The 23,566-nt window shown below is 24.9% G+C and overlaps 5 protein-coding genes and 1 long non-coding RNA gene across 10 annotated transcripts; 3 read left to right on the top strand and 3 right to left on the bottom strand.

The window, feature by feature from the left end:
• Nucleotides 1-22: 22 nt before the first annotated feature.
• On the bottom strand, nt 23-2,316 carry LOC100577378 (galactokinase). Its single transcript, XM_006557464.2, has 6 exons — nt 1,916-2,316; nt 1,288-1,474; nt 1,048-1,190; nt 680-977; nt 263-584; nt 23-185 (listed from the first exon to the last, which is right to left on the bottom strand). Exons 1-6 carry the CDS (start codon nt 2,075-2,077, stop codon nt 116-118), a joined length of 1,182 nt encoding a protein of 393 aa, XP_006557527.1. The 5' UTR covers nt 2,078-2,316; the 3' UTR covers nt 23-115.
• A 16-nt stretch (nt 2,317-2,332) lies between these two features.
• Nucleotides 2,333-5,240, top strand: LOC409569. The gene is made up of 9 exons (XM_397573.7): nt 2,333-2,617; nt 2,993-3,179; nt 3,383-3,518; nt 3,586-3,803; nt 3,881-3,941; nt 4,060-4,188; nt 4,316-4,651; nt 4,728-4,810; nt 4,934-5,240. The coding sequence occupies exons 1-9, from the start codon at nt 2,581-2,583 to the stop codon at nt 5,058-5,060; spliced, it is 1,314 nt and encodes a 437-aa protein (XP_397573.4). The 5' UTR covers nt 2,333-2,580; the 3' UTR covers nt 5,061-5,240.
• Nucleotides 5,241-5,833: 593 nt separating this feature from the next.
• On the top strand, nt 5,834-14,297 carry LOC724799 ((E3-independent) E2 ubiquitin-conjugating enzyme UBE2O). Of its 3 annotated transcripts, none has more exons than XM_006557462.3 (9): nt 5,834-6,302; nt 6,559-6,732; nt 6,797-6,955; nt 7,012-7,665; nt 7,748-7,958; nt 8,070-8,253; nt 8,353-10,337; nt 10,474-10,842; nt 14,082-14,297. In XM_006557462.3, the coding sequence occupies exons 1-8, from the start codon at nt 6,081-6,083 to the stop codon at nt 10,833-10,835; spliced, it is 3,951 nt and encodes a 1,316-aa protein (XP_006557525.1). In that variant the 5' UTR covers nt 5,834-6,080; the 3' UTR covers nt 10,836-10,842; nt 14,082-14,297. The 3 variants fall into 3 exon arrangements, with proteins under 3 accessions (XP_006557525.1, XP_001120701.2, XP_006557524.1); XM_001120701.5 differs by lacking the exon at nt 14,082-14,297 and adding an exon at nt 13,069-13,218; XM_006557461.3 differs by lacking the exon at nt 14,082-14,297 and adding an exon at nt 11,087-11,452 and having other exon boundaries at nt 5,835-6,302.
• LOC113219076 lies at nt 11,995-14,210 on the bottom strand. Its single transcript, XR_003305592.1, has 2 exons — nt 14,099-14,210; nt 11,995-14,008 (listed from the first exon to the last, which is right to left on the bottom strand). It is a non-coding gene; the product is annotated as an uncharacterized LOC113219076 (long non-coding RNA).
• A 391-nt stretch (nt 14,298-14,688) lies between the features above and the next one.
• Nucleotides 14,689-17,164, top strand: LOC724768. The gene is made up of 3 exons (XM_001120665.5): nt 14,689-14,846; nt 16,811-16,894; nt 16,965-17,164. Exons 1-3 carry the CDS (start codon nt 14,804-14,806, stop codon nt 17,123-17,125), a joined length of 288 nt encoding a protein of 95 aa, XP_001120665.2. The 5' UTR covers nt 14,689-14,803; the 3' UTR covers nt 17,126-17,164.
• Nucleotides 17,165-17,396: 232 nt separating this feature from the next.
• Nucleotides 17,397-23,367, bottom strand: LOC550656 (splicing factor U2AF 50 kDa subunit). 3 transcript variants are annotated; one of them, XM_026443760.1, is made up of 9 exons: nt 23,210-23,356; nt 22,912-23,134; nt 22,197-22,426; nt 21,847-22,107; nt 21,610-21,760; nt 21,460-21,515; nt 18,161-18,442; nt 17,873-18,037; nt 17,397-17,798 (listed from the first exon to the last, which is right to left on the bottom strand). In XM_026443760.1, exons 2-9 carry the CDS (start codon nt 22,913-22,915, stop codon nt 17,667-17,669), a joined length of 1,281 nt encoding a protein of 426 aa, XP_026299545.1. In that variant the 5' UTR covers nt 22,916-23,134; nt 23,210-23,356; the 3' UTR covers nt 17,397-17,666. The 3 variants fall into 3 exon arrangements, with proteins under 3 accessions (XP_026299545.1, XP_623055.1, XP_026299544.1); XM_623052.6 differs by lacking the exon at nt 22,912-23,134 and having other exon boundaries at nt 23,210-23,367; XM_026443759.1 differs by lacking the exon at nt 22,912-23,134 and having other exon boundaries at nt 21,622-21,760; nt 23,210-23,367.
• Nucleotides 23,368-23,566: the final 199 nt, after the last annotated feature.

The following is a 23,566-nucleotide window of genomic DNA, read 5'->3' as shown; positions in this document are numbered from 1 at the left end:
TAGTTTAATGTAAGTATAAAAATAAAGTTTGAATTTTTTTTTATTATATCCATTTTATTTGTAAACATGAAATATATTGTTGCAATTAGATGATAATTGTTTAACATCATATTCTTTAATTTTTGTCTAAAATTCTTGCACCCATTGCAGGTTCTGCTATATAAAATGTTGCATTTCCAGAATATCTGTAATAAAATACTATATATAAATATCATTATCAAATTCAAAAATTATAAAAATGTTACAAAAATAGCAATCTAACTTTGTTTTCATATGATTGATTGTTTCATCAATTACATCTTTTCTTAATAATGTTATTGTACATCCTCCAAAACCAGCACCAGTTAGACGGCTTCCTAAAACTCCATTTATTTCTCTTGCTGCTTTTACTAAAGTGTCCAATTCAACTGAAGAAACTTCATAATCATTTTTCAAAGAATCATGACTTTCATTCATTAACTGTCCAAATTTTTTGAGATCTCCCTTTTCAAGAGCTTCTACAGCATCAATTGTTCTTTTAATTTCTGTGACTACGTGACGAGTTCTTTTTATCATTTCTTCAGGTACATTTTGTGATTTTAAAACTAAAAATAAAAAAAAATATAAAATATCAAAATTTAATAAAAAAAAAAAATACTTTTGCTTTTTTTTTTTGATATAATTATATTCTTTAATCTACCTTGAATATCATTCATAGATACTTCACGTAAACTTTTTTTATTTAATCTTTTTGCAACTTCATAACAACAATCTCTACGCTGACAATATGCACTTGAACTTAATTTATGAGGTGCATTAGAGTTAGTAATTAAAAAAATATAATCATTTATTTTTGATATAGGTATTTGTTTAGTACTAAGATCTTTACAATCAAGAAGAAGGGCATAACCTTCTTTGGCCATCACAGAAATAAATTGATCCATGATACCACATGGAACTCCAGCAAAATCATGTTCAGCTCGTTGACAAGCTATTGCCTAAACAACACTTCTAATAAATTTTTTTGTTTTAGTAAAATTAAAATTAAAATAAATAATGTAATTATACTTTATCTTCTGGCTTTTCTGATTCTATACCAGTTAATGCTTCCAAAAATGTATACATAGCAACTTCCAAAGCAGCTGAACTACTTAAACCAGCACCAACTGGTACAGTGGATAAAATAATAGCATTAAAAGGTGGCACATCACCTAGAATTAACATTATACAATATTATTATCTTATATTATATTTTATATATTATTATTTTATTTTATTAAAATAAATTCAAATAATAAACAAACTGACAAATAAAATTTGCTACACATCCTTTTACATAATTAGCCCATTTTGGTTCCCCAGGTTTTATATTCTTACGAAAATTAACTTCAAATTCAGTATAATTTTCAGAATTAACTATATCATTGAGAGAAACAATTTTACATTTTTTTCCATTGCTAAGTTTTCCCACTATAAGTGTAACCATGGGCAATGCCTATAATATGTTAATGTATTATTGATATTTATTTAAAAAATTTAATAGCTGTTCAATTAAAAAATATACTTTTCAATAAAAATAAAATGATTCTTAAACTCTATTCGATTAAATATAAAAAAATAACAATATTACAATAATTATAATAATTTTTAATAATTATTCAAATTTATCATTCTAAAAATTAATTTTTTACTTAATATTCTATTATTTGTTTAATATTTTCATTAATAAATTAAATTTTAATAATAATAAATAAATTTTTTAATATTCTTATTAATAACATAAAAAATAAATATTTAAAGAAATAATTAACGTGTTACTGATGTTAGTAATGTAAAAAATTTTTTTAATTTTTATATATACATTAGATTATAAAGCGGAAATTTAATTATTACGTAAAAAAAAAAGTAATATTTATATAAACATCAATAATTTTACCATAGGTAAAACAAAACCTTCATTATAATCTGTATGTTCTCCGATTAAATTCACACGACCGGGTGCACATACACAAATATTCGCATTATCTCCAAATTCATTTGCAAAAGCTTCCAAAGCTTTTGATTTTATTTCATTTATGTCAGGCACAATTGTTGCCATTTTAACTATTCTAAAACTATTTATATATTTATATATTTATATTGACACTTAATACACAAAATTCATACAATTAAATTTTTAAATTAAATTTTTAATATTATTTATTCTTCTAATTCAAATATAATTTAATTTTATGTAATACGTAGAATATTGAAAATACGAATATCTATTATACTTCAAATAAAATTACTATATCAAGTATTTGTTATCTATTAATTTTGTTTATATGTGTTTGCTTGTAAATGTAAATTTTATCTTTTATAATAATGCAAGTATTATATCCTATATGTATTATATTATATATGTACAACATCATTATAAATAAAATATATTCAGTAAACGTGACGTTTGATGTATAACGAATATTCTTTTATATTGTTAAAACAATAATATATAAATAAATTAATTGAAAATGATATTTCTTTTGATCGTTAAGAATTTCTGACTAGTTTATTTAATAAAAATATTATTGATGTTTGACAATAATTCAAGTTGATAATGCCATGACGGTCTCAAATCCTCTTATTAAAGAATTGAAAGGTAATTATAATATTTTTATAGGTTAGAAAATTATTTCAGCAATAAAATTATTATAATGAATAATAATATCTTTTTTATTAATTATTTATATTAAATTATAAATATTTTCATTTTTAAGTTTTGATATTTAATCATCTAAAATTATTATATGAAAGATATAATCTATTTTATGATATTTTATAATAATCATTTTATTTTATAATAATGATTTCTTCTTTTTTATTTTATATTTCGTTTTAATAAGATTTATATTAAATCTTTTAAAAATATATTATATTTTTTTATTCTTTTTTTAAATTTTAAAATTAAACAATTAGACTACTATAATAAATATTTATTATTATTAAATTAATTATTAAAAAAAACAATTTTCAGGTTGGACAAAGAAATTAACTGAAAGTGATATTGAGATTGATGAAGAAAACAAAGATCTACCTTTTTTTTATAAAAGTTTAGAAAAATGTTTTCAAAAAGGAATATTGATGCGTTTAAATCCAATAGGTTTTCCAAAATTACCTGATGCTTGGTATTGGTTGGAAGAAATTGCAGAAAAACATTTTAGGTTTGAAAAAAACATAATAAAGAAAATTTATATTATATATTATATTTTTCATATTATTATAATATTTAAAAAATAAAATATTTATTTTAAATATTTATTTATATTAAAAAATAAAATATTTATTTTGTAAATATTATAATAAATATATAATATGATATATTATTAAATTATAAATATTTATATTAAATATTTTATTATTTTAGTTCTTGTTGCACTTATTCTTTGGTTATTGAGCAAGTGAAAAAAAATCCAAAAGTTTATACACCTACTGGACGTCTTAGGCTTTTAATTAAAACATGTTTGATACGAAAGTGCCTTCATATGCCAGTTGAAATGTTGGTATGTATATTTTTTTATATTACAAAATTAATTTCTTAACATAATATTTTTAATTAAAATTTCATAGGTCAGAACACCATTAATGTCTACTGACTATTATGATAGAAATAGTATTCTGGGAGATAATATTCTTGGAGAAATATTTTTATCAGTATTACTGCAAAGCAGTAAATTAAATTTTAAATTGAATTTACGAAATTGTAGCTTTTTAGATGAATCTTGGCAATTACCAGAATGTGTGGCTTTGGAATTAGTACCATGTAAAAGTTTAGGTATTTCTGTGTGGTAAGAAATTAACATTTATAAAGATAAATAATCAGTAATTATTCATTAAAAATATTATGAATCTTATATTATTGCAGTTTTACAAAAGGAAGAGCTTTAATAGTTAACTTGGATAAAAATTCTGTGGCTGCAGAAGATGTAATGAACATAATTTTTTATAATAAATATATAATGAACATAAATTTTTATAATATTATTGTTATTATATTTAATATAATTATTTAAAATATTAATTTTATTTAATTTTTACTTTTAGGATAAAGTTGAAATTGGAGATATTTTAGATGAAATAAATGGAAATGCTATAACATCTAATACTAGAGGACAATTACGTAAATTTATGAAAAAAACTGTAGGTCAACCAGTCTGCTTATATGTAATTAAAGTATGTATAGATATATTAAAATATATCTATATAATAATTTTTTAATACATACAATACATATAGTACATATATATAATATACATTTTATTTAATAGTTTATACAATAACATTATTAAATAATTTTCAGCATCGTAATAAAAAAACTTATGAATTATATGCACCAATTGTTCATCTTATAAAAAGTTCAGGTATTGAAGGTTTAAAAAAAATTTTAAAAAGATTTAATTCTGAAATACAAGATGAAAATGAAAAAACTGAAATAATTAAATCAGAAAATAAATCATTGAATGCTGGTTTCTCTGTTAAATATTGTGGTTCTATATATATTGGTACAAAAGGGGATGTTAAACAAATAGAAAGAGCAATTTTGCAAGTATTAAAGTCAGAAGAAATAAAATCAGTGCCTGTGAAATTTGAATGCCTGGAACTAGGAATTAGAGTGACTCAAGATTCAAATGACATGGTATATAAACAATTTTTATTATATATAATATTTAATAATGTATTCATAATAATATATATTTTATTTAAATATTTAGGTGATATGTAAACAAAGTTACATGGAAATTTCATCTTGTGGTCGTACAGGAAACATTCCTAATTATTTTGCATTTATTTCAGGGTAAAATAAATTTTTGTTTTAATATAAGCAATAATAATTAATTTTGTTATATTAATATAATAAGTATATAATATAATAATTTTATTATAATATTTATATTAATATATTTCTTATTTACTTTAGAGATACTAATTGCAATCTAGCAACGAAATTTGATGCATATGTATTTTACCATCAAAATGAAAATGAAGTGCAAACTATATTACAAAGTTTGGGTCAAGGATTTCAACGTACTCATTTTGCAGTTTAACTTAAAAAAATTATTTTACACAAAATTATTCTTTAATGATATAATCAAACTTTATGTAATTAGACATTTCTAGCACATGTTCATTCATTCACATATCTAGTCAACTATTAATGAATTGTATTTTTTATTTATTCTAGTCCTTAAGAAATTTCCCTCCCTAATAAAAAATGTTCATTAGAATTAAGTGATTTCTTTTAAAAAATAAAATTGGATGTTTTAATTATAATAAAATGAAAAATTGATATTATATATATTTTTGATTAAATACATAATTGTATGTATTTAATTAAATAAGATATTTTCATTATAATTTAAATATTTCTTCTAGAATAAAAAAATAAACTATTAACATAAACATATTTATTAGATAATTAAGCTTGTATACATATGCAAATAATTAAATAAATTATATACATATGCATAATTAAATTTATATATATTTTTGTATATAAATCTTAATTATTTAAAAAAAAACAATTTTTTTTTCATGAAAGCCGAAGATTAATTTGTATCATTTTGAATGGCATGCATATACCAGATATACATATATAAGAAATATATATGTATATATACATATAACCTCTTATATTGTATTTGTTAAATTGAAGCTGCTTCCAAACAAGATAAATTTATCAACTACCTTTTTACATACATACATGCATGCTAATACATGTATATATTTTATACGCGAACTATACATATATACATTATAAATTTATATATACATACATATATATATATATACTTAATAAGAAATTAAATTTAATTTTATTTTGACAGATGCTTTGAAATGACGATTGAGAAATGAACAATTCTCGATTTGAAACAAGTCGATAACAACTCGATCGGTGAGAACAATCAAAAGGCATCTCAAATCGGTGGATTTTAAGTCGGGGTTGGGGTCGGGTTCGGGGTCGGAGTCAAGTTCCTTGCTTGCGACGTGCGCCGTAACCGTTGCGCCGTGTAACCTTCTGTCAGCCGTCGTCGGCAGAGAGCGAGTACTCAGTGATTAGAGGAAAGATGGCTACGAACTTTGGCGTAGAGTGCCAGTACTTTTACGAAGATGTTGTCTATCGTGTGGATAAGAAAGGAAACGTTGTGTTTGGAATCGTTATGGAAAATGACGATCAGGATTTATCCGAAGAAAGTTCTGACAGCGAAGAGAGCCCGAAAAGAAAAAAGGGCGAGATTCGCGTGGTCTGGCATCCCTCCGGTGTCGAGGAATTGGTCAGCTCAAAGAAGGTATTTAACATTTAATATAATAAGAAAACATTTTTCTTAAAAATAATAGATTATATATTAAATGATTTTTAATATTTTACTATGTCATTTCTTTTCTTTTATTATATTTGTTTTTAATTTTATGCAAAGCGACACCTGTCATACTAATGATATCTACAATTGAATGTTACGTTCAAATTTGAATCCATATTTGATATAATAACGGTGATTTTTCATTATTATAAAAGTTACTTTTTAATTTATTTTTTATTTATAGGTACATTTAGCAGACAGAACACTTATGCCAGGAGATGTTGTACGTCGAATGATTAAAGGAAAGGATACACAAAGAGGATATTGTAGAGATATTGAGCTTACTGCCTGTGTTCAAGTGATTGGTACTAAACAAGTTCTTACCAATATTAGGAGTGAAGATTTAGTTCCTTTGGAAGTATGTAATTGTGCATTTATAATGCTTATTTTATTATAAAATTAACTCATACATTTATCTATAGGAATTTGCAACAGATATAGCTGTTTGCATGGATTCATGGGTTGGTGGTATAAAAATGGCAAATTTTAAATTATGGCTTACTACACCCGATGGATCTCGTTGCGTTATAAATGAAACAGATTCTCGTGTCTTAGGACAATTAGAGGAGAGACGTGATAATGTAAGAATCAAATCCAGAATAATTGTTTGATCAAAAATACAATAAAAATTTTTTAGGACAATGATTTTCCTCATTCTTCTGAATTTTATCCTGGTCAAAGTTTATGGGGACCAGTTCACTGCCTAGAAGATGCACAATGGATTACATGTACAAAAGAAATGAAAGCAAAGAGAAAATCTAAGCCACAGAAATTAACAAAAGTAATTGTAGAAAAGGTAGAAACAGATTGGGTAGGAGTGCATTGGCAGTGTAGAGCATATTCAAAGGATGGTGCTTGGTCAGATCAAGCTCAACCAAAATTTGTAGTTCAAGGAGAAAATTTGAAAAAATTAAAATTATTGAATGTTTTTGAACCATCTACTGTCCAAGTAGGGGATCGAAATTTTTATGTGATTAAAGGTGATGAAAATGTCATTACAAGAGAACAATGGAGAAAGCAACAAAGAGACATTTTTCAAGTTCCTAAACATAGTCCAAAGAAAACACGTCCAAATATCAGTGTTACAAAGCCAGCTGAAGATAAAAAGAAGGAAAAAGACAAAGATAAAGTTAATGAACAACAAACAGAAGAAAATGCTCACAATAATATTAATAATTTACAAAATATAACAAGCAATAATACCTTAATGCCTCCAGTACAAAATCAGAATACTGAAAGTTCAGATGATTGGGATACAGAAGATACTGGATCGCAAAGCGATAGTGCTTCAGTAAGATTTTTTTTAATTAGATTTTTTCAAATTGTTATACAATTTATAATAAACTTGAAAATTAATTAATATTATTATGTAGGTATCTAGTGGATGTTCCAGTATGTCATCTATGGGTAAAAAGAAAAAGGGTCCAGCTTTAATGACAAAGGTATTAAAGAAGAAGAAGCTTTGTAAAGCAAGAAAAAAAGTTCCACCAGTCCCACTAATTGCAGGAACTAAAATTGTTGTTGAAACATTATCTACAAGTACAAAAGCTAATGTTGTATGGCAAGATGGTTCAGTAGAATTTGGTAAATTTTATAAATCTTTTTTCTTGTATATGATTTTTTCTCATTTATTACACATTATTTATTACATTTTTTAGTAATATAAAATTTGAATAACTTTTATTTCTCTTTTAGGTATTCCATCAACACAACTTTATCCAATTCATCATTTAGATGATAAAGAATTCTTCCCAGGTGATTTTGTAGTTGATCAAAAAGAAGAATCTAGAATGTATGGTGTAGTTCAAAGTGTTGATCATCAAGGTAGAACAGCTAAAATAAAATGGTTTAAAACATATACTTCTACTCAAAGTCCCCAGTAAGTATTTAACTAACTAATATATTCTTAATTGAATCAGTTTTATTAAAAAAAAATATTAAAACTAAATATAAATATAAATATATAAATATTTTGTAGACCAACTTTACTAGAAGAACGTGAAGTTAGTGTGTATGATTTAAAAGATCATCCAGACTTTCAATATAGACCAGGTACATTAGTAATTCGAATAGCTAATTTTGAAGGTGAAGATGCTGGTTGTACTGCTGGTCAAGTTCTAGATAATTATCCAGAAGGACGAGTTAAAGTGTGGTGGGTTGATGGACATGTAAGTATGTGTTGGCCTCAAGATTTGTATAAAGTAGGTGAATATGATAGTGACGAAGGAGAACTATGGGACGATGTATCGTCTGACGCATCATGGGAAACAGAATTGGAAGACTGCTTTATTGCTGATACAGATGGTACAGAACAAACAGAATTAGAAAATATAAAACCAAAACTGGCCGCACACATCGAAAAAGCTCGCATTGCAATGTCTAGATTGGAAGAAATTTTTACTCAAAATCCTTCACTTCAAACAACTGAAGTTATGAGAAAATTATTAGAAGTATATAAAGATTGTCGATACATGGATAAACTTATGGGTACTTCTTTTTTTCACGAATGTCATTTTCAAGGACTTCTGGAAAGAGTCCGAGAACGTGGTCGAGCAAATGTAGCACAACGTATGGCGGATCAAGTAACAAGATTATTTACACATAAATCTGATGGATCGGAAGAAAATATAGATAAAAACAGTACAGAAAATTCTAATAATATAGTACAATCAGGAAGTAATCTTTGTGAAAAAATTATTACTACTGTAACAGACATGACAGAATCTACGGAAAATAAAAACGATGAAATTACCAATAAAAAAAATATAAAAGATGAAGAATCAATTGATCGTTTATTTATTAACGTTAATCCTAATCCTGAGGATTCTGGATTATATTCTGCAGAAAATTCAAAGAAAGAATCGGGTTCTAGTGAATCAAGTGGAGAATTTCTACTTAGCGAGGATGTAAATAATGTACCTGATCGTTCAGTAGAAAAATCAGAAACGAGTAAAATTTCCAAGTCTCAAATGCATATAACGAGTTCTCACGTAGCTAGTTCTCAAGTTTGTGTTAAATTATGTACTCTAATAAAGGCACAACTCGTATTGGCGCATGCAGAAGTTTCTAGACGATTCGGATTATCAAAGATGTCATTATCTGATGCTGAAAAGGGATCGTCACCTTTGAAGAAACAAAAGAAAGAAGAAGAAAAACGTATAGAATTGTTACAAGAACCATCAGAATGTTCCATAGAAATCCCACCACCAGTATATGCAGAAGGGGAAGGATTTTCTATAGAAGAGACTGCACCAGATAGTCATAAATTTAAATTAACAATGTTTCAGCCTACGGATCCTACAAACTTTTTCAGAACTGTTTCTAAAGAATTAAAGCTTTTGAAGAGTTCTCTTCCACCCGGTATATGGGTAAAAGGATTTGAAGATAGAATAGACTTGTATTCTGTAATGTTTCGTGGACCTGAGAAAACACCATATGAAGATGGTCTTTTTCTTTTTGATTTTCAATTATCCGCTGATTATCCTGCTGCTCCACCACTTTGCCATTATATTTCTTACTGTAATGATAGGTTAAATCCTAATCTATACGAAGATGGTAAAGTATGTGTAAGTTTACTCGGAACTTGGTCTGGTCGTGGAACAGAAGTATGGACAAGTTCTTCAACTCTATTGCAAGTTATAGTTTCAATTCAAGGCCTTATTCTCGTACCCGAACCATATTTTAATGAAGCTGGATTTGACAAACAAAAAGGTTCTCAACAAGGAAAAGAAAATTCAAGAATGTACAATGAAATGGTTGTATTGAAATTGGTTCAAGCTCAAACTAAATTATTACAACATCCACCTCCTGTATTTAAAGATATTATCATTGAACATTTCAAAAGACATGCAAAAAAATTGCTGCAACGTTTAGAATTGTGGATGGAAATTTCTGAACAACATAATAATCAACATCCATTATCTCCAGTAACACCTACTACTTTTAAACAAATATCCGATGTTGGTATGTTGCAATTTCTTTTTTTTTCTTTTTCTTTTTTTTTTTTTTTCCTTAATTAATCTACATTAAAATATCCAATAGTTTTAATAGTTTTTTTTTTTAAATGAAATATAATAATAAATTTTTATTAATGTTTTAGATAACAAAATTTTACCAGAATTTCCATTAATACCAGCGTCCAGAGGTTTCTGTATAACACTCCGTAAAACTTTAGCTACATTCAAAGAAGTATTGATTAATGAAAATATTATAGAAAGAAACAGCGATACACATGGTTGCGAAAATTTGAAAGAACAAACAAAGAATGAGAATTATGAAGCAAATAAAATTGCTGATAATAATATAGTGGAACATAGTAGTAAAAAAAGAAATGAAGAAAACTGCAAATTAACTCCAAACGGTAATCTATCAAAGGACCGTGTTTCATCTTCCTCGACGAATATTTGTTCTACGCCATTAAGTGAAACGAAGAAAACTACATCGGATCATACTATCAGCTAGCCACAAGGTAAACTTAAATTTAAACCTAAAAATTTAGTTCGTAAAAGATATACGATTATTCGGTAATACAACAATTTATTATATATATATATAATATATATGTATATATATATGTATGTATGTATGTATGTATATACATATATTATATATATATATACATATGTACATGTATTAAAGATATGTTCAATGATGTTGGCGGTATCTATTTATTAATATGAACACCACTATTAACCAGCGATAACTTTTAACAGAAATGCCGCTGTCATTGCTCCGCAGCTAGAGATACGTAACGTAATAAATGCGATCAGATAGGCACGTATGAGCAAATAAGAACTTGTTCTTGTATACAATTTCGTAAATTTCTGAAAATATAATAAAACTTAATTTATGTGATGTTATATAGAATATATAATAATAAAAACATATTATATATAATATATAATATTATGATATTTATGAATATAAAATTAATATTTGGCCACGGGATAAAAATATATATCGGAAAATATCTTACATATATTTAATTCTCTAATTCTGCAATGAAAATAGAATAGCGTTTTTTGCAAACGCAATAATAAACTTGACTGAATTATTAAAAAAAAAAAAAAAAAAAAAAAGGAAACATGAAGAGAGAAAATAATTTCAAGTATATATAATAAACGAAAAAAAACGAATTGTCACTTTATAAAAAGTGATAAGAATTAAAATGGAAAATAAAGTAATCAGTAGCAATACGTTGAGCCAACATAAGAACACTTTGCAATAGAGTTTAAGAAATACGATAATAATAGTTATTAATTCTAAATGCATTTCAATGAGTAATTCTTCGAATAATTCGAATAATAACGTCAACTAACTTATAAACAAAAATTCATTAAAATATTCTCAATTATCTTAAAAAAAAACCATTATGCCATCCAATAATACGATATTTCAAATGAAATTACGAAATGATTTTGATTGCATATAGGTTGTAGCTTAGGCACAAAAGAATTCGTATTTAGATGAGAAACCTATGACAATTAATGTCCAATGTTATAGACACTTCTAATGTAGGTAAATTATAGAAAATTATTAAACGTTCTATTATCTACGGTAAAAAAATTTTTCTTTATCGATAATTTGTTTCGTATATTTATAGAAAAAAATTGTCTTCGCGTTTCTTTTTTTTTTTTTTTTTTTTTTTTTTTGTCATAAGTAATTCAATGATAAAATATTTAATATTGTTATGAATAATTGCGGAGAACATTAGTACTTATATGATGTAAGTCTTTTACAGTATTATTTATATTTATTTTTGTTTAATTCTATATTGTCTCCAATGTAATATAGAACATGCTTGTTTATTACGTGTTTCTGTAAATTTTAAAACGAATGCATACAACTGGAAAATACGAAACTTATAATATCCATGAAATGGAATTATGCATTCTGAAAAGGTATATTGCACGCAACGAAATAATCGAAGAACGATCAACGTGATTAAGAATAATAACAATAATATATATTTATTTTCTTATACTCGATATTATGTTATAAGATCTTGTTTTATTTATTATTATTATGTTTTATTTATTCTTCCTCGTAATAAGAAAAATCCAAAAATGTGTGTAGAATTTAAAATAATTATTTGTGTAATAACTGCCGTATCAATTTTGTTGAATGAGTAAAATTTAAAATTGAAAAATTTGTTTTTAAGTATGATTTACTTCCTAGTACTACATTTGTATATTTTATACATTGCATTTTCTCCCTTTATTTCCATGTTTATATTTATATACGAATCAATAAACGAATAATTTTTGTTACTAGGTAATGTTTAACTCTATATTAACTAATTGTCTGGCAATATAAATTAATACATTTTATTGATTGTTCAAATAATCATTTCTTTGTGATATTTTTACGGTACCGGATATGTACAGTATATGCGCGACTTGAAACATTAATGCACAAATTCATATTCAACAGTCGTGCGAAAGTATAATTAATTTTGGAAAAAAAATCGAATTTACGTGTTAATACGTCATATACGTTTCATATATATATATATATATATATATATATATATATTTAACGATTTATTTTTTCGTGAAATATTTGTGAAATATATTAATAACGCACGGAATTTGCGTGTTAATGAAGAATATGCGATCACATAGTACTGTACATGTCGAAGTGTATCTTTTCTGCAATAAATCAGCAGATTTGATATTCTTCGACCATATTGCAGTGTCGTCAAGCAATTGCCTTAAAGTGCGGCGACTTTGGAATTGCGCCAACAGGGTGCACTCGAGACGGGTACAGAGACGAGAAAATAAAAAAAAAAAAGAAAACGTATACTTTACGCGAAGGTTTTCTTGAAATTATATGGTGCTGAATACACATTAAAAAAAATATGAGAGGAAAAATGATCACAATGATACCAGGGAAACTACACTTTCTAGAAAATTAAAAAATGGGAGAGAGAATGTATTAAAAGTAATATGATAGCTAAACTAGATGAAGAAAAGAACTGGAAGGAGAGAGACGATGCGAGTATTGCCGTTTTAAGGCAGAGAGGAGCTTGTTATTGTGAAACGTGATGTTTTTGGAAAGCCTTGTATATGTGCCAGCTATTTCAATTTACATTTTGATGGTAATTATATTCGTAAGTTGCATAGAGCTTTATTTTCGCCGTAAATTACTTTAATATTATATAAAAAAAAAAAAGAAAAAAAAAAAAACAAATGCAATATATTTAATTATTCGAGTCAGCATATAAAATACGTCGATACCAACATTTTAAATGCTGTTTCGATATCATGATCCTTTGAAACGCTTCTATAAAGATATATTACTACCGCTCGCTTATTTTATAAATTTAATTTATAAAATACTATTAAAGATAAAATTTAATTAAATTTTATCATATTTAAAATAAATATTTCAAAGGATTAAAATAAACAATTACATCAAATATCACTGAGATGTTCACTTTTAATTATGTAATATTTGTTATTTGACATTATATCCAATTTTATGTCATTTTATTTCATACATTATTATTAGGGAAAGGATAGTTCTTTCATTTCACATTTAATTGAAGATTTTTTTCACGTTGGTATCGGCTAATCTAATATTACAACGATCTTGTAATGAGTTAATAACTTGTAACTCAGTTTCCTTGATTTCTATTTAATAAAATATCAGTATGCAATTAAAAAAAAAAATATTAACTGACTATAAATTTTTTCTGTTTAATAGATCCTACCCATACTCACCTGAATCTTCGACCTGCTCCCGATAATCTGCTTTATATCCGAACCGTCAAATTCCAAAAATATTCTGGATTTCCACATTTCTTTTAGACTATTATTCAATATCGAGCAGAAAGTTTAATTGTTAATATTTTAAATAGTCTTAAATCAATAGTGTACAATGTCGGATTAAGTATTTTATATAAACTATGTACATACATTATATTATGCGTGTATAAATTTATTTTAACTAAACTTTTTGTTTTCTTTTCATATTTATTTAAATAATTATTTATAATTTAATTTTTTATTTTTTATTTTTTTATTATTTTTTATCTTCGTTTATAGAAGAATTAAAATAAAATCTGTAATAAAGATGATATAATTAAATATTTACTTATACAAAAATATAATTATTCAACAATTTATAATATTTGTTTGCAAATAATTAATAAATTGAAATTTTTAATTAATAAAGTTATGTTTAAAACTATACAATAAGTGTTCGTATAAAAAATTTCTTTTATCAGTGTTGTGAAAAAAGATAAGATTTCTACTTGTTATCAATATTTCTTATCATTGCGTTGATTCATACGTTTATGAATCCATATCTTTATTTTATCCTATATATGATTCGAACGTGATTACTCATCTAGATACTTTACCTGTCTTTTTAAGTATTTTTAATCGTATTCGTTTTTTTAACGTGTATATTTTAAATTAAAAAAAATGTGTTCCAAAAAGTTATTATGTTATCTTACTATTGGTCTACGTAAGTATATATATTTATTATATAAATTATATTATATTTCAAATATCCTTAAAATTAAAATTATATATTATTTATAAATAATAATTATATTTATATCAATATATTATTATATTTCTGTGTATATTATATCTTAAATTATATTTTACTAAATTTATAATAACAATTTTTATTTTTATTTATTTTTTTAATAGTATCATCCTTTTAAAAAGTTCAAACTTATTTTACATTATTATGCAAACAAGCAAATGAATCATTTTGTGATTTTTAATTAATTAACTGGATGACAAGTTTTATGACAAATTAAATGACAAATTTGAGCATTTTTTAAAGAGATAGTATTATTAGATAAGTAAAGAAAATACTGATACAAAAATATAAAATAGATCAAAAATATAAATATGAAATACATTTTTTGTCCATGCTTCAGGTTTTTAAAATTTGATTCACAATGAAATTACAATTTTATTAATAATGAAAATTAAAATTATAAATAAAAAATAAAAGAAATATTATAGTTTAAATTATAATTATGAGTGAATAAACAATTGTATACATTTTAAAATTGAGAATATAATATATATATTTTTTTATATTAATATTAAATTATAATAATATTAAAAATTAACATCCATTGTAATTTTGAAAAAGAATCGATACAAGTGTGTTTAAATATTCCACATTTATTTCTTCTGTGATCCATATCACATATCAGAAGTAATGTAAACAAAAAAAGCAAATAACTTTAGAAAGGCAGAAATAGGATAAAAATATTGAAATTAATTAGCGTCTCCAAAAATCTCCAGAATATAAATAAAAGAAAAGGTAACAAATAATAGAGAAAGAATGAAAATAGGATAAGAATTGATCCTCAGTATTAAAGACCAATTTTTAAATAATGCATTTTTTATATTTAAAAAAGTAAGAATTGCATATTAGCGCCATCTCATGTTTAGATCATTGAAGCTTTGACTTGTTATTAGTATAACAGAATATGTAAAGAGGTATTCGAAATCGTATGACGTCACATCAAGAAAAATAATATTATGTGAGAAAGACAAAAAATATTTCATTCCCAATTTGAAGATGACACAGAAAATTCATTAATTATTTGTTTTTTTTATAACATAAAATTCTTTTCCGTTAATTATTTATTATATTAATGATTAATAAATTTATAATAAATTAATCACTATAAATCATCAATAATCATTAATAAATAATGAACGAAAAAGAATTTCACAAAAAAATTAATATAAGAAACTTGTTTGAACTTGTAACCTTAAAATGCGAATTTTAAAATACAAAAATTTTGAGTAAAATACTTAATGAATTTTCCATATGGCATTCTCAAATTAATTGGAAATATTTTTTATCCTTCTCGCATAATATTATGTTCCTTATAGCATCACACGAATTCAAAATCTTGCATATTCTATTATGCAAATAAATCGAAGCTTCAATTATCCAAGAAGCTTGTCCAAACATGAGATAGTACCGATATTCCTATACTATTTTTATTCTTCTTCTACTATTTCTTTTCCCTTTTTTTATGTATTTTATTTACGATATTCTAAAGATGCATATTGATTTCGATATTCTATCTTTTTTATTTCTTTGACTTTCTTCCATTATTTGTTCTTTTATCTATATTTTACAAAATATATGCATTTAAAAGATAGTTCCAATTAACTATAAAAAACTTGCAGGAAAAAATAAAATATTCGTCTCATATCATCTTAGCAACGAGATATTTTTATTTTTTCCAAATTTTTATAAAGTCATTCATATTTTGTTCCTTATATTGAATAAATATCCAATTATTATCGAATGTATAATTTTTACAATTGTATATTAATAAAACTAGTATATAATTTATTATTTATATATAAATAATTTCATAATTTTATAAAAAAAATGTATGTATTAAAAAATAATGTATCCTATAAATTATTCATTTTGAATAGTAATTATGGGAATCTTTATGGATGGTGTCGAAGCGAGACGTAAAATTTTGAAAGGTCGAAAAACAATTACGAGACGTTATTATTGTAAGTAAAAATGATAATAAAAGAGTATAGAAAAAATAATATATATTAATAATAAAATCAAATTTTTTAGGGGGAACCGTAATACCAGCGTGGTCCATAGTACTTTTGATAGGAATCAGTATATTAGTTGGTGGTGGTGGACTTTATGTGTTATTACAAAAATTTGTAGTTGATAATGCTGAGGTTGAAGAAAGACATTCATATCAACCTGCATTACAAAATGAAGCTTGATTTATATTAAATACACACAATATTAATTATTAATACTTATTGTATCATTCTTATACTTCAACATAGATCAAATATTAAAATATTAAAATATTTTTACAGAAAAAATTTTATATAAACATATGGATAATTCATTATTTATTTTTATGTAATTCTGTTTTAACAATAGTTTATTTTTTTTTAATTATTATATATGATTAGTTTATTTTTGTTACTACTATTTTTATTATTTGATTGAAAAAAAAGTGATACCTCTATTTATACAATGGTATCCTTTATATTATTTTTTTTTTCTTTCTTTATTAGCAATTTTATAAATTATGAATTACTTATACGGTTATATCATCGAAAGATACGTAAATTACAACAATTACAATTACCATTTAATGCATGTATGATTGAAAATCAATTACATTTCATTTTGTACATTTTGATAAAAGAGAATTATTAATTTTTGGACTCATTAGATATATTATTCGTTTAATATATATATTATACACTGGAGTCAATTAGTAATTAGTATGAAAGAAAGAAAACCTATTTTTTAAAATTCTCTGCGATGATATTTGTCAGGATCAAAATACGATGTTACAACAACGCGATTATTGAATTTTCGTCCTGTTAGAGTCTGCTGTGCTTTCTGACAATCAATCACGCTATTAAATTCGACAAATACCTATAACATAAAAATTTTGTTAATACATTACTTAAAATTAAAATAAATTAAAACATTTATATTGAATAACATACTTTCCCACATCCAGGTACATCAACTCCTTCTATAGGTCTGGGTATTTCCACAGATCGAACCACGCCATATTTATTACATTCTTCTTTGATGTCTTCTAAAATATCTTCATATTCTTCTTCTTCCATTAATTCTTCTGGTGTTACCATATTTAGCAAACAAAGAACCTATATATAATAAAATATTTTTTTTAATCCAATTTTTTATAATATAATTCAAAAATTATAATTTAATACAAAAATAGATAAATATAATACGTAAATGTAATAAATTATAATTCAAATTATTACCTCAGTAGCAGGTCCACTTGTGCCCACCATTGATAGTCCAGGCACCTGAATTTGGACTGGAGCTTGTGCACCAATCATAGGATTCTTGGCACCAACACTAGCTCGTTGAACAATCAGTTTCTTGTCTCCTAACTGCATTCCATTTAATCCAGCAATTGCTTGATCAGTCATTGATACATCAACGTATTCGCAGAATGCATAACCCTTGGATAGACCTGTAGCTGAATCCTTTACTAGATTGAATGCTCTTAGTTGTCCAAAACTCATCAGTAACTCCTTCACCTGTATTGTAGAAATTACATTACTTATTTAATCATATAATATTAATATAAATTCATGATAAACTATGCAACTTTTAAATCTAATTTATAATTTATATTTATTATAAATTTTATATTTTTCAATATAATTAATATATAATATTAATATAGATATTTTTTACTATTAAAATGTAATAATTAATAATTTAACATGTTTACTGTATATTAAAAATATGAGATTTAACTATATATTATTTTAAGTAATTTTAAATATTATTAAAAATCTACTGATTTAAATTAATTAAACATTATAATAAATTAATTTTTATGAGAGCATCTAAATATAAATGTAAATATAATTTCATTTTTATAATACTCCAAAATTTAAAAAAATGAAAAATTTTATATATAAATTTTAATATTCATAAAAATATAATGTATATAAATAGTATAATATAATATAATTGTAAATAATATAATATAATATATATTGTAAATAATGTAAGAAAAAATAAAATTATATGATTTAAATACGAATATATATACAAATATATAAAGAATATAAATATACACATTATATATTATATAATATAATCAAAATTTCATAATATTATAAGATTTCATATGAAGCAAAACTTGTTTATACTTTATACAAATTATATACAATACATTTGACAACTATTTACTTAACATATGTGTAACTTACACATATATATAAAATTTTAAATGTGATTAACAAAAGAATGTTTTGAATTAAACATATGATATACAGATAATCATGTTAAATATAACTATATATTTTATTTTATTTGTTAAAATTAAAATATAAAGTTAATTTATATTCAAATTACTAAATTATTAAGATTAAATTTAATTTGAAATTTAATAATTTTTAAGAAATTAAATTATATGAAAGTTGCATAATCCAAGAATAATAAATTTTTTATAAAAATGCATAAATTATATCTCGAGAATTTCATTTATCATTTTCATTTAATGTCTTTCTTACATACAAAAGTTTTACTCCAGTCTGGAACAGATCTCAATGTTTTGAATATTCTTGCTCTTCAAATGTAGATTTTCCTTATATTTATATTAATTTTCTCTTCAAAAAACATGTACCTTAAGATTACTTACGTCTTTCCATTTCCAAGAAGTACTGAAAACTCTGAAGCAGAGATAACAGCATGTTGCATTCATAAAAACTTATTCATCCTCATATTTGGAAATCAAAACTTTCAAATAAATATAATCTATGTAATTTTATCACAAGTTTTCATAATCAATTCAATTTTTTCAAGACAAAAAATGTCTTGAAAACCTAACATATCTTAAAATATCTAAGAAATTATATACTATCAAGGCATTCCAATGAAGAACCCATTAGAAAACCATCATATATATATTTGGATATACATATACTACATATATACACTATAATATTTAGAAGATTAATTATTACTATTTTAAGTAATTACAGAAATAATAAGATTAATTCCTATTAAAAAATCTCCAAGAAATCAATCAACATTCCCTATCATGTTATTAATCCTTGTGAGTAAGCAACACGCTATTATCAATAAAAAACTATCCAATTAGAAAACGCACCATTTACTTAGAAGAACCAAGATCTTCAGAAAGGGGGCTGCAAAAATCGCATAAGCCCAATACGAAGGCATGAAAATGATATAAGTACTTGCCTCGAGGGACTGGGCTAGCCTCTCTCCAGGCAGTGTGGTATTTTGTCATGTTCAGTAGTAGTAGTAGTGGTAGAAGTAGTGGTAGAAGTAGTGGTAGTGGTAAGCAAATGCTTTTGATCGGCGCAACCCTAAGCTAAGAAATGGGGAGAAAGGGCACTGGTATCAGTCCACAGTTACTATATAATAACCAAATGGTTATATTTTTTGTGATTGTATTATTCCAACAATGTATCACTTTAATATCACATTGTTAACTTTTCCGACGTTTTTTTTCACATTTACCGACTTTTATTTTTCTTACTTTCTCTTTGCACTTTGTCTTTGTATTAATGCACATTACTGATACTCGAACACATAAGTTCGTTCGCGTAACCTGTAAACGTAACAAGGCACAAGGACGAAGAGCTGTAAAGCCTGTAAAAGCCTGTAAAGAAAACAGCTGCAAGAGAAAAGATACTCCTGAAAAGAATAGATGCCAAAAGACTTGGAGCTGTTACCAGATGCACATAAGATTATGTGTTGACCCTGTAATCCCATCAAGACAAAAAACAAAAAAACTGATATGCTAGATAAAATTGATTGATTCGTCTGTTATAGTCTTAAAAAATCTTTTTGTATATAATACCACTAGATAAAATCAAACTCATTCTGTAAGAGTGAAAATATGAAGAACTTTCACTTTTAAAGCGATTTTTGCCTAACAATTTTGCATGTTTGTTTTGAGTGTAACTACTCCTCTTCTCCCCTCCTATCCCTTCCTTTTTCAGTCACTTATTGAAAAATTTCGTATTCCCTTGGCTGGGTCCACGATGTTCCTAGAAAGATTGTAAAAGAAATACGACTGCTGCGACTGCATACCATCTGAATGCTGCAACGCCTCTAACCAATTCCCTAACCACTATCTAATCATGGTATTTTGAGAAGAAATACGAGACGAAATTCTACCTTAAACTTGACCAAAGAAACAAATGGAATTGGAGCCACCTAGCTAAATAAAACCTAATCAACGCTGGAATCCAATGGATACACATACATACCTCTATGGCATTTGGGCAGATGATACCATCTTCGAAAGTTTGATCTCCGCTAAATAGCTAAATACCTATGTAATAATTTAATCCTTTGGTATAACTCACAATGCTGAGAACTAGCATATGTTCAAAGTAATCCTACAGCATTGTTATTACAGCAATGCAGTTGTTTTAATCTCTGATGTTCTTTGTATGTATACTTAATATATTTATTCAATTTTTCATGAAAAATAATAGACATCAGTGAATAAAAACTGCTTCCAAAGGTGTGCAATTAACGAAACTGTGTTATAGACTTGTTTGCATACCTGTTCCTCATTCAAGTAATTGGGTAAACCACCAATGAAGATCTTGTGAGGTGAATCTATAAAAATAAAATATATATTATTCATTACATAACATAAAAACTAAATATTTTAAAATTATATAAAAATATAAAAAGTATGTATATAACATACCGGGAACCGTACCTGGCACGTTCATACTTGGATTATCAGTCATTCCTGGCATTGGCTGATAATCATGTGGTCTTCTTATTTTTAAACTTTGTCCTTTGAAGTTGATACTATCAAATGCCATAGCTTGTGTTGTTTCATCTATTGAACGGAACTAAAACGATTTTTATGAATACTTCGTTATGGAATTATATAAATTATTAATTTCAAAATTTGATTCTCAAGTAAATTTTGTTATACCTCTAAGAAAGCAAAGTTTTTATCTAAATTGATCTGACATGCTAATACTGGATTTCCAGCAGCTTGAGCAAGACCAGATAGATGCATTTGTTGATTAAAAAACTCCATCATTTCTTCTTCAGTCACACCAAATGGAATGTTTCCTACATAAAGTCTCCTTGCTTGACGAGTTATTGTACTGCCAACAACTGGTACAGCTGCTTGCGGTGTATCTGCCACAATGTTTGCAGGTATTTGTCCTGCAGCTTGCATAGCTTTATACTGTTATAATTATAATTAAAATTAAATAGAAATTTCCATAAAATTTCTTTTATTTATAATTGCAATAAAGTTTAACATATCAACTATACCTGCAAAGGAGTAATATGTTCAAATCCAGGTGGTGGAACATCCCAATAAAGAGATGCTTTTCTTCTTCTAGAACTGCGACTTTTTTTAGGTGAACTACTTCTTTTTCTATCTCTTCGATCTTTAGAACGCGAACGAGAACGTTTTCTACGATCTCTACTACGAGATCTGTGTCTTCTATCACGATCTCTATCCCTATCTCTATCCTTTTCACGATCTTGACGGTCTCGATCTATAGAAACATACAAAAATTACATAAAAAATACATAAAAAATGCAAAAATTTATATTATATTTTTAATATAAATAAAAAAATTATACTTATAATGAAAGTTTATGATTTGTAAATTTTTTAATAGTTTGCAATACATTTTTTAATAAAATTATTTTATTTAAAAAATTAATCTTAATATATATAATCTTAAATATCAAATCTTATAATTTTATACATAAATAACTTCCAATTATTATCTATATAATTTATTTATAATATATATATATATATATATATATATATATATATATATCACATAATAATGTAACAATATAATATATATATATATATGCTATATATATTTGTTACTTAAATCTAAAAAATCAAAATTACAATCTTAAAAATCATGAACATTTTCCTAATGTATAAAGAAATAAATTAATAAGATAGTGCAAACTTATTAAAGTGATATATTATTTTCTATAAATATAATGAAAAATGTACCCATAAGAATAATCTTCGTAGATGCTTATTTTCAGGTTATCGATAAATTCACAAGATCTTGCAAAAAATATTCAAATGTTATCTTATTCGTTAAAATTAATTAAATGTTTGATGGTTTAAGATTTTCTCAGAGTTATTAAAAGAGCACGCTTCAAGATATGTTTACTATTCTCGTGAATGTTTCTCCGGCCATTACAATCATCCACCCGACTTATTTACCTGGCTGTAACGCGGGAACAGTGGCAAAAAGCACAGTATATTTAACAAAGATCTCTAAAAATACCTTTAAAATACTTACCTCCATTATAATCTTCGCCCATTTTTCAATTTATTATCTCAAATACAACTATATCGAAGAATTAATAATATAAATAACAACGAAGCTAACAAATGTCAATTGCTCTTAAAACAAATTTTTATTCTAAAATGGCGATAGGCTAGGTAAAATTTAGCTAGTGGATAATTATTGTGATACAATATCTGTTTCCAGGTGGCGTAAAGTTCAACTGGAATTAATTTCCATAGTGCATTATTGTAATAAATATTTTAATTTGACTATATTAAATCTTAATTATTATTATTGTTATAAATGTTATTATTGTTATAAATTTATTATATCAAATATTACATAATTAAAACATAATTAAAAAATATT

Source organism: Apis mellifera, linkage group LG11 (assembly GCF_003254395.2).
Source record: "Apis mellifera strain DH4 linkage group LG11, Amel_HAv3.1, whole genome shotgun sequence".
Classification (NCBI taxonomy): Eukaryota; Metazoa; Arthropoda; class Insecta; order Hymenoptera; family Apidae; genus Apis; species Apis mellifera.
The sequence above is the reverse complement of the archived record's forward strand: the minus strand, read 5'-3'. Positions and strand labels throughout refer to the sequence as shown.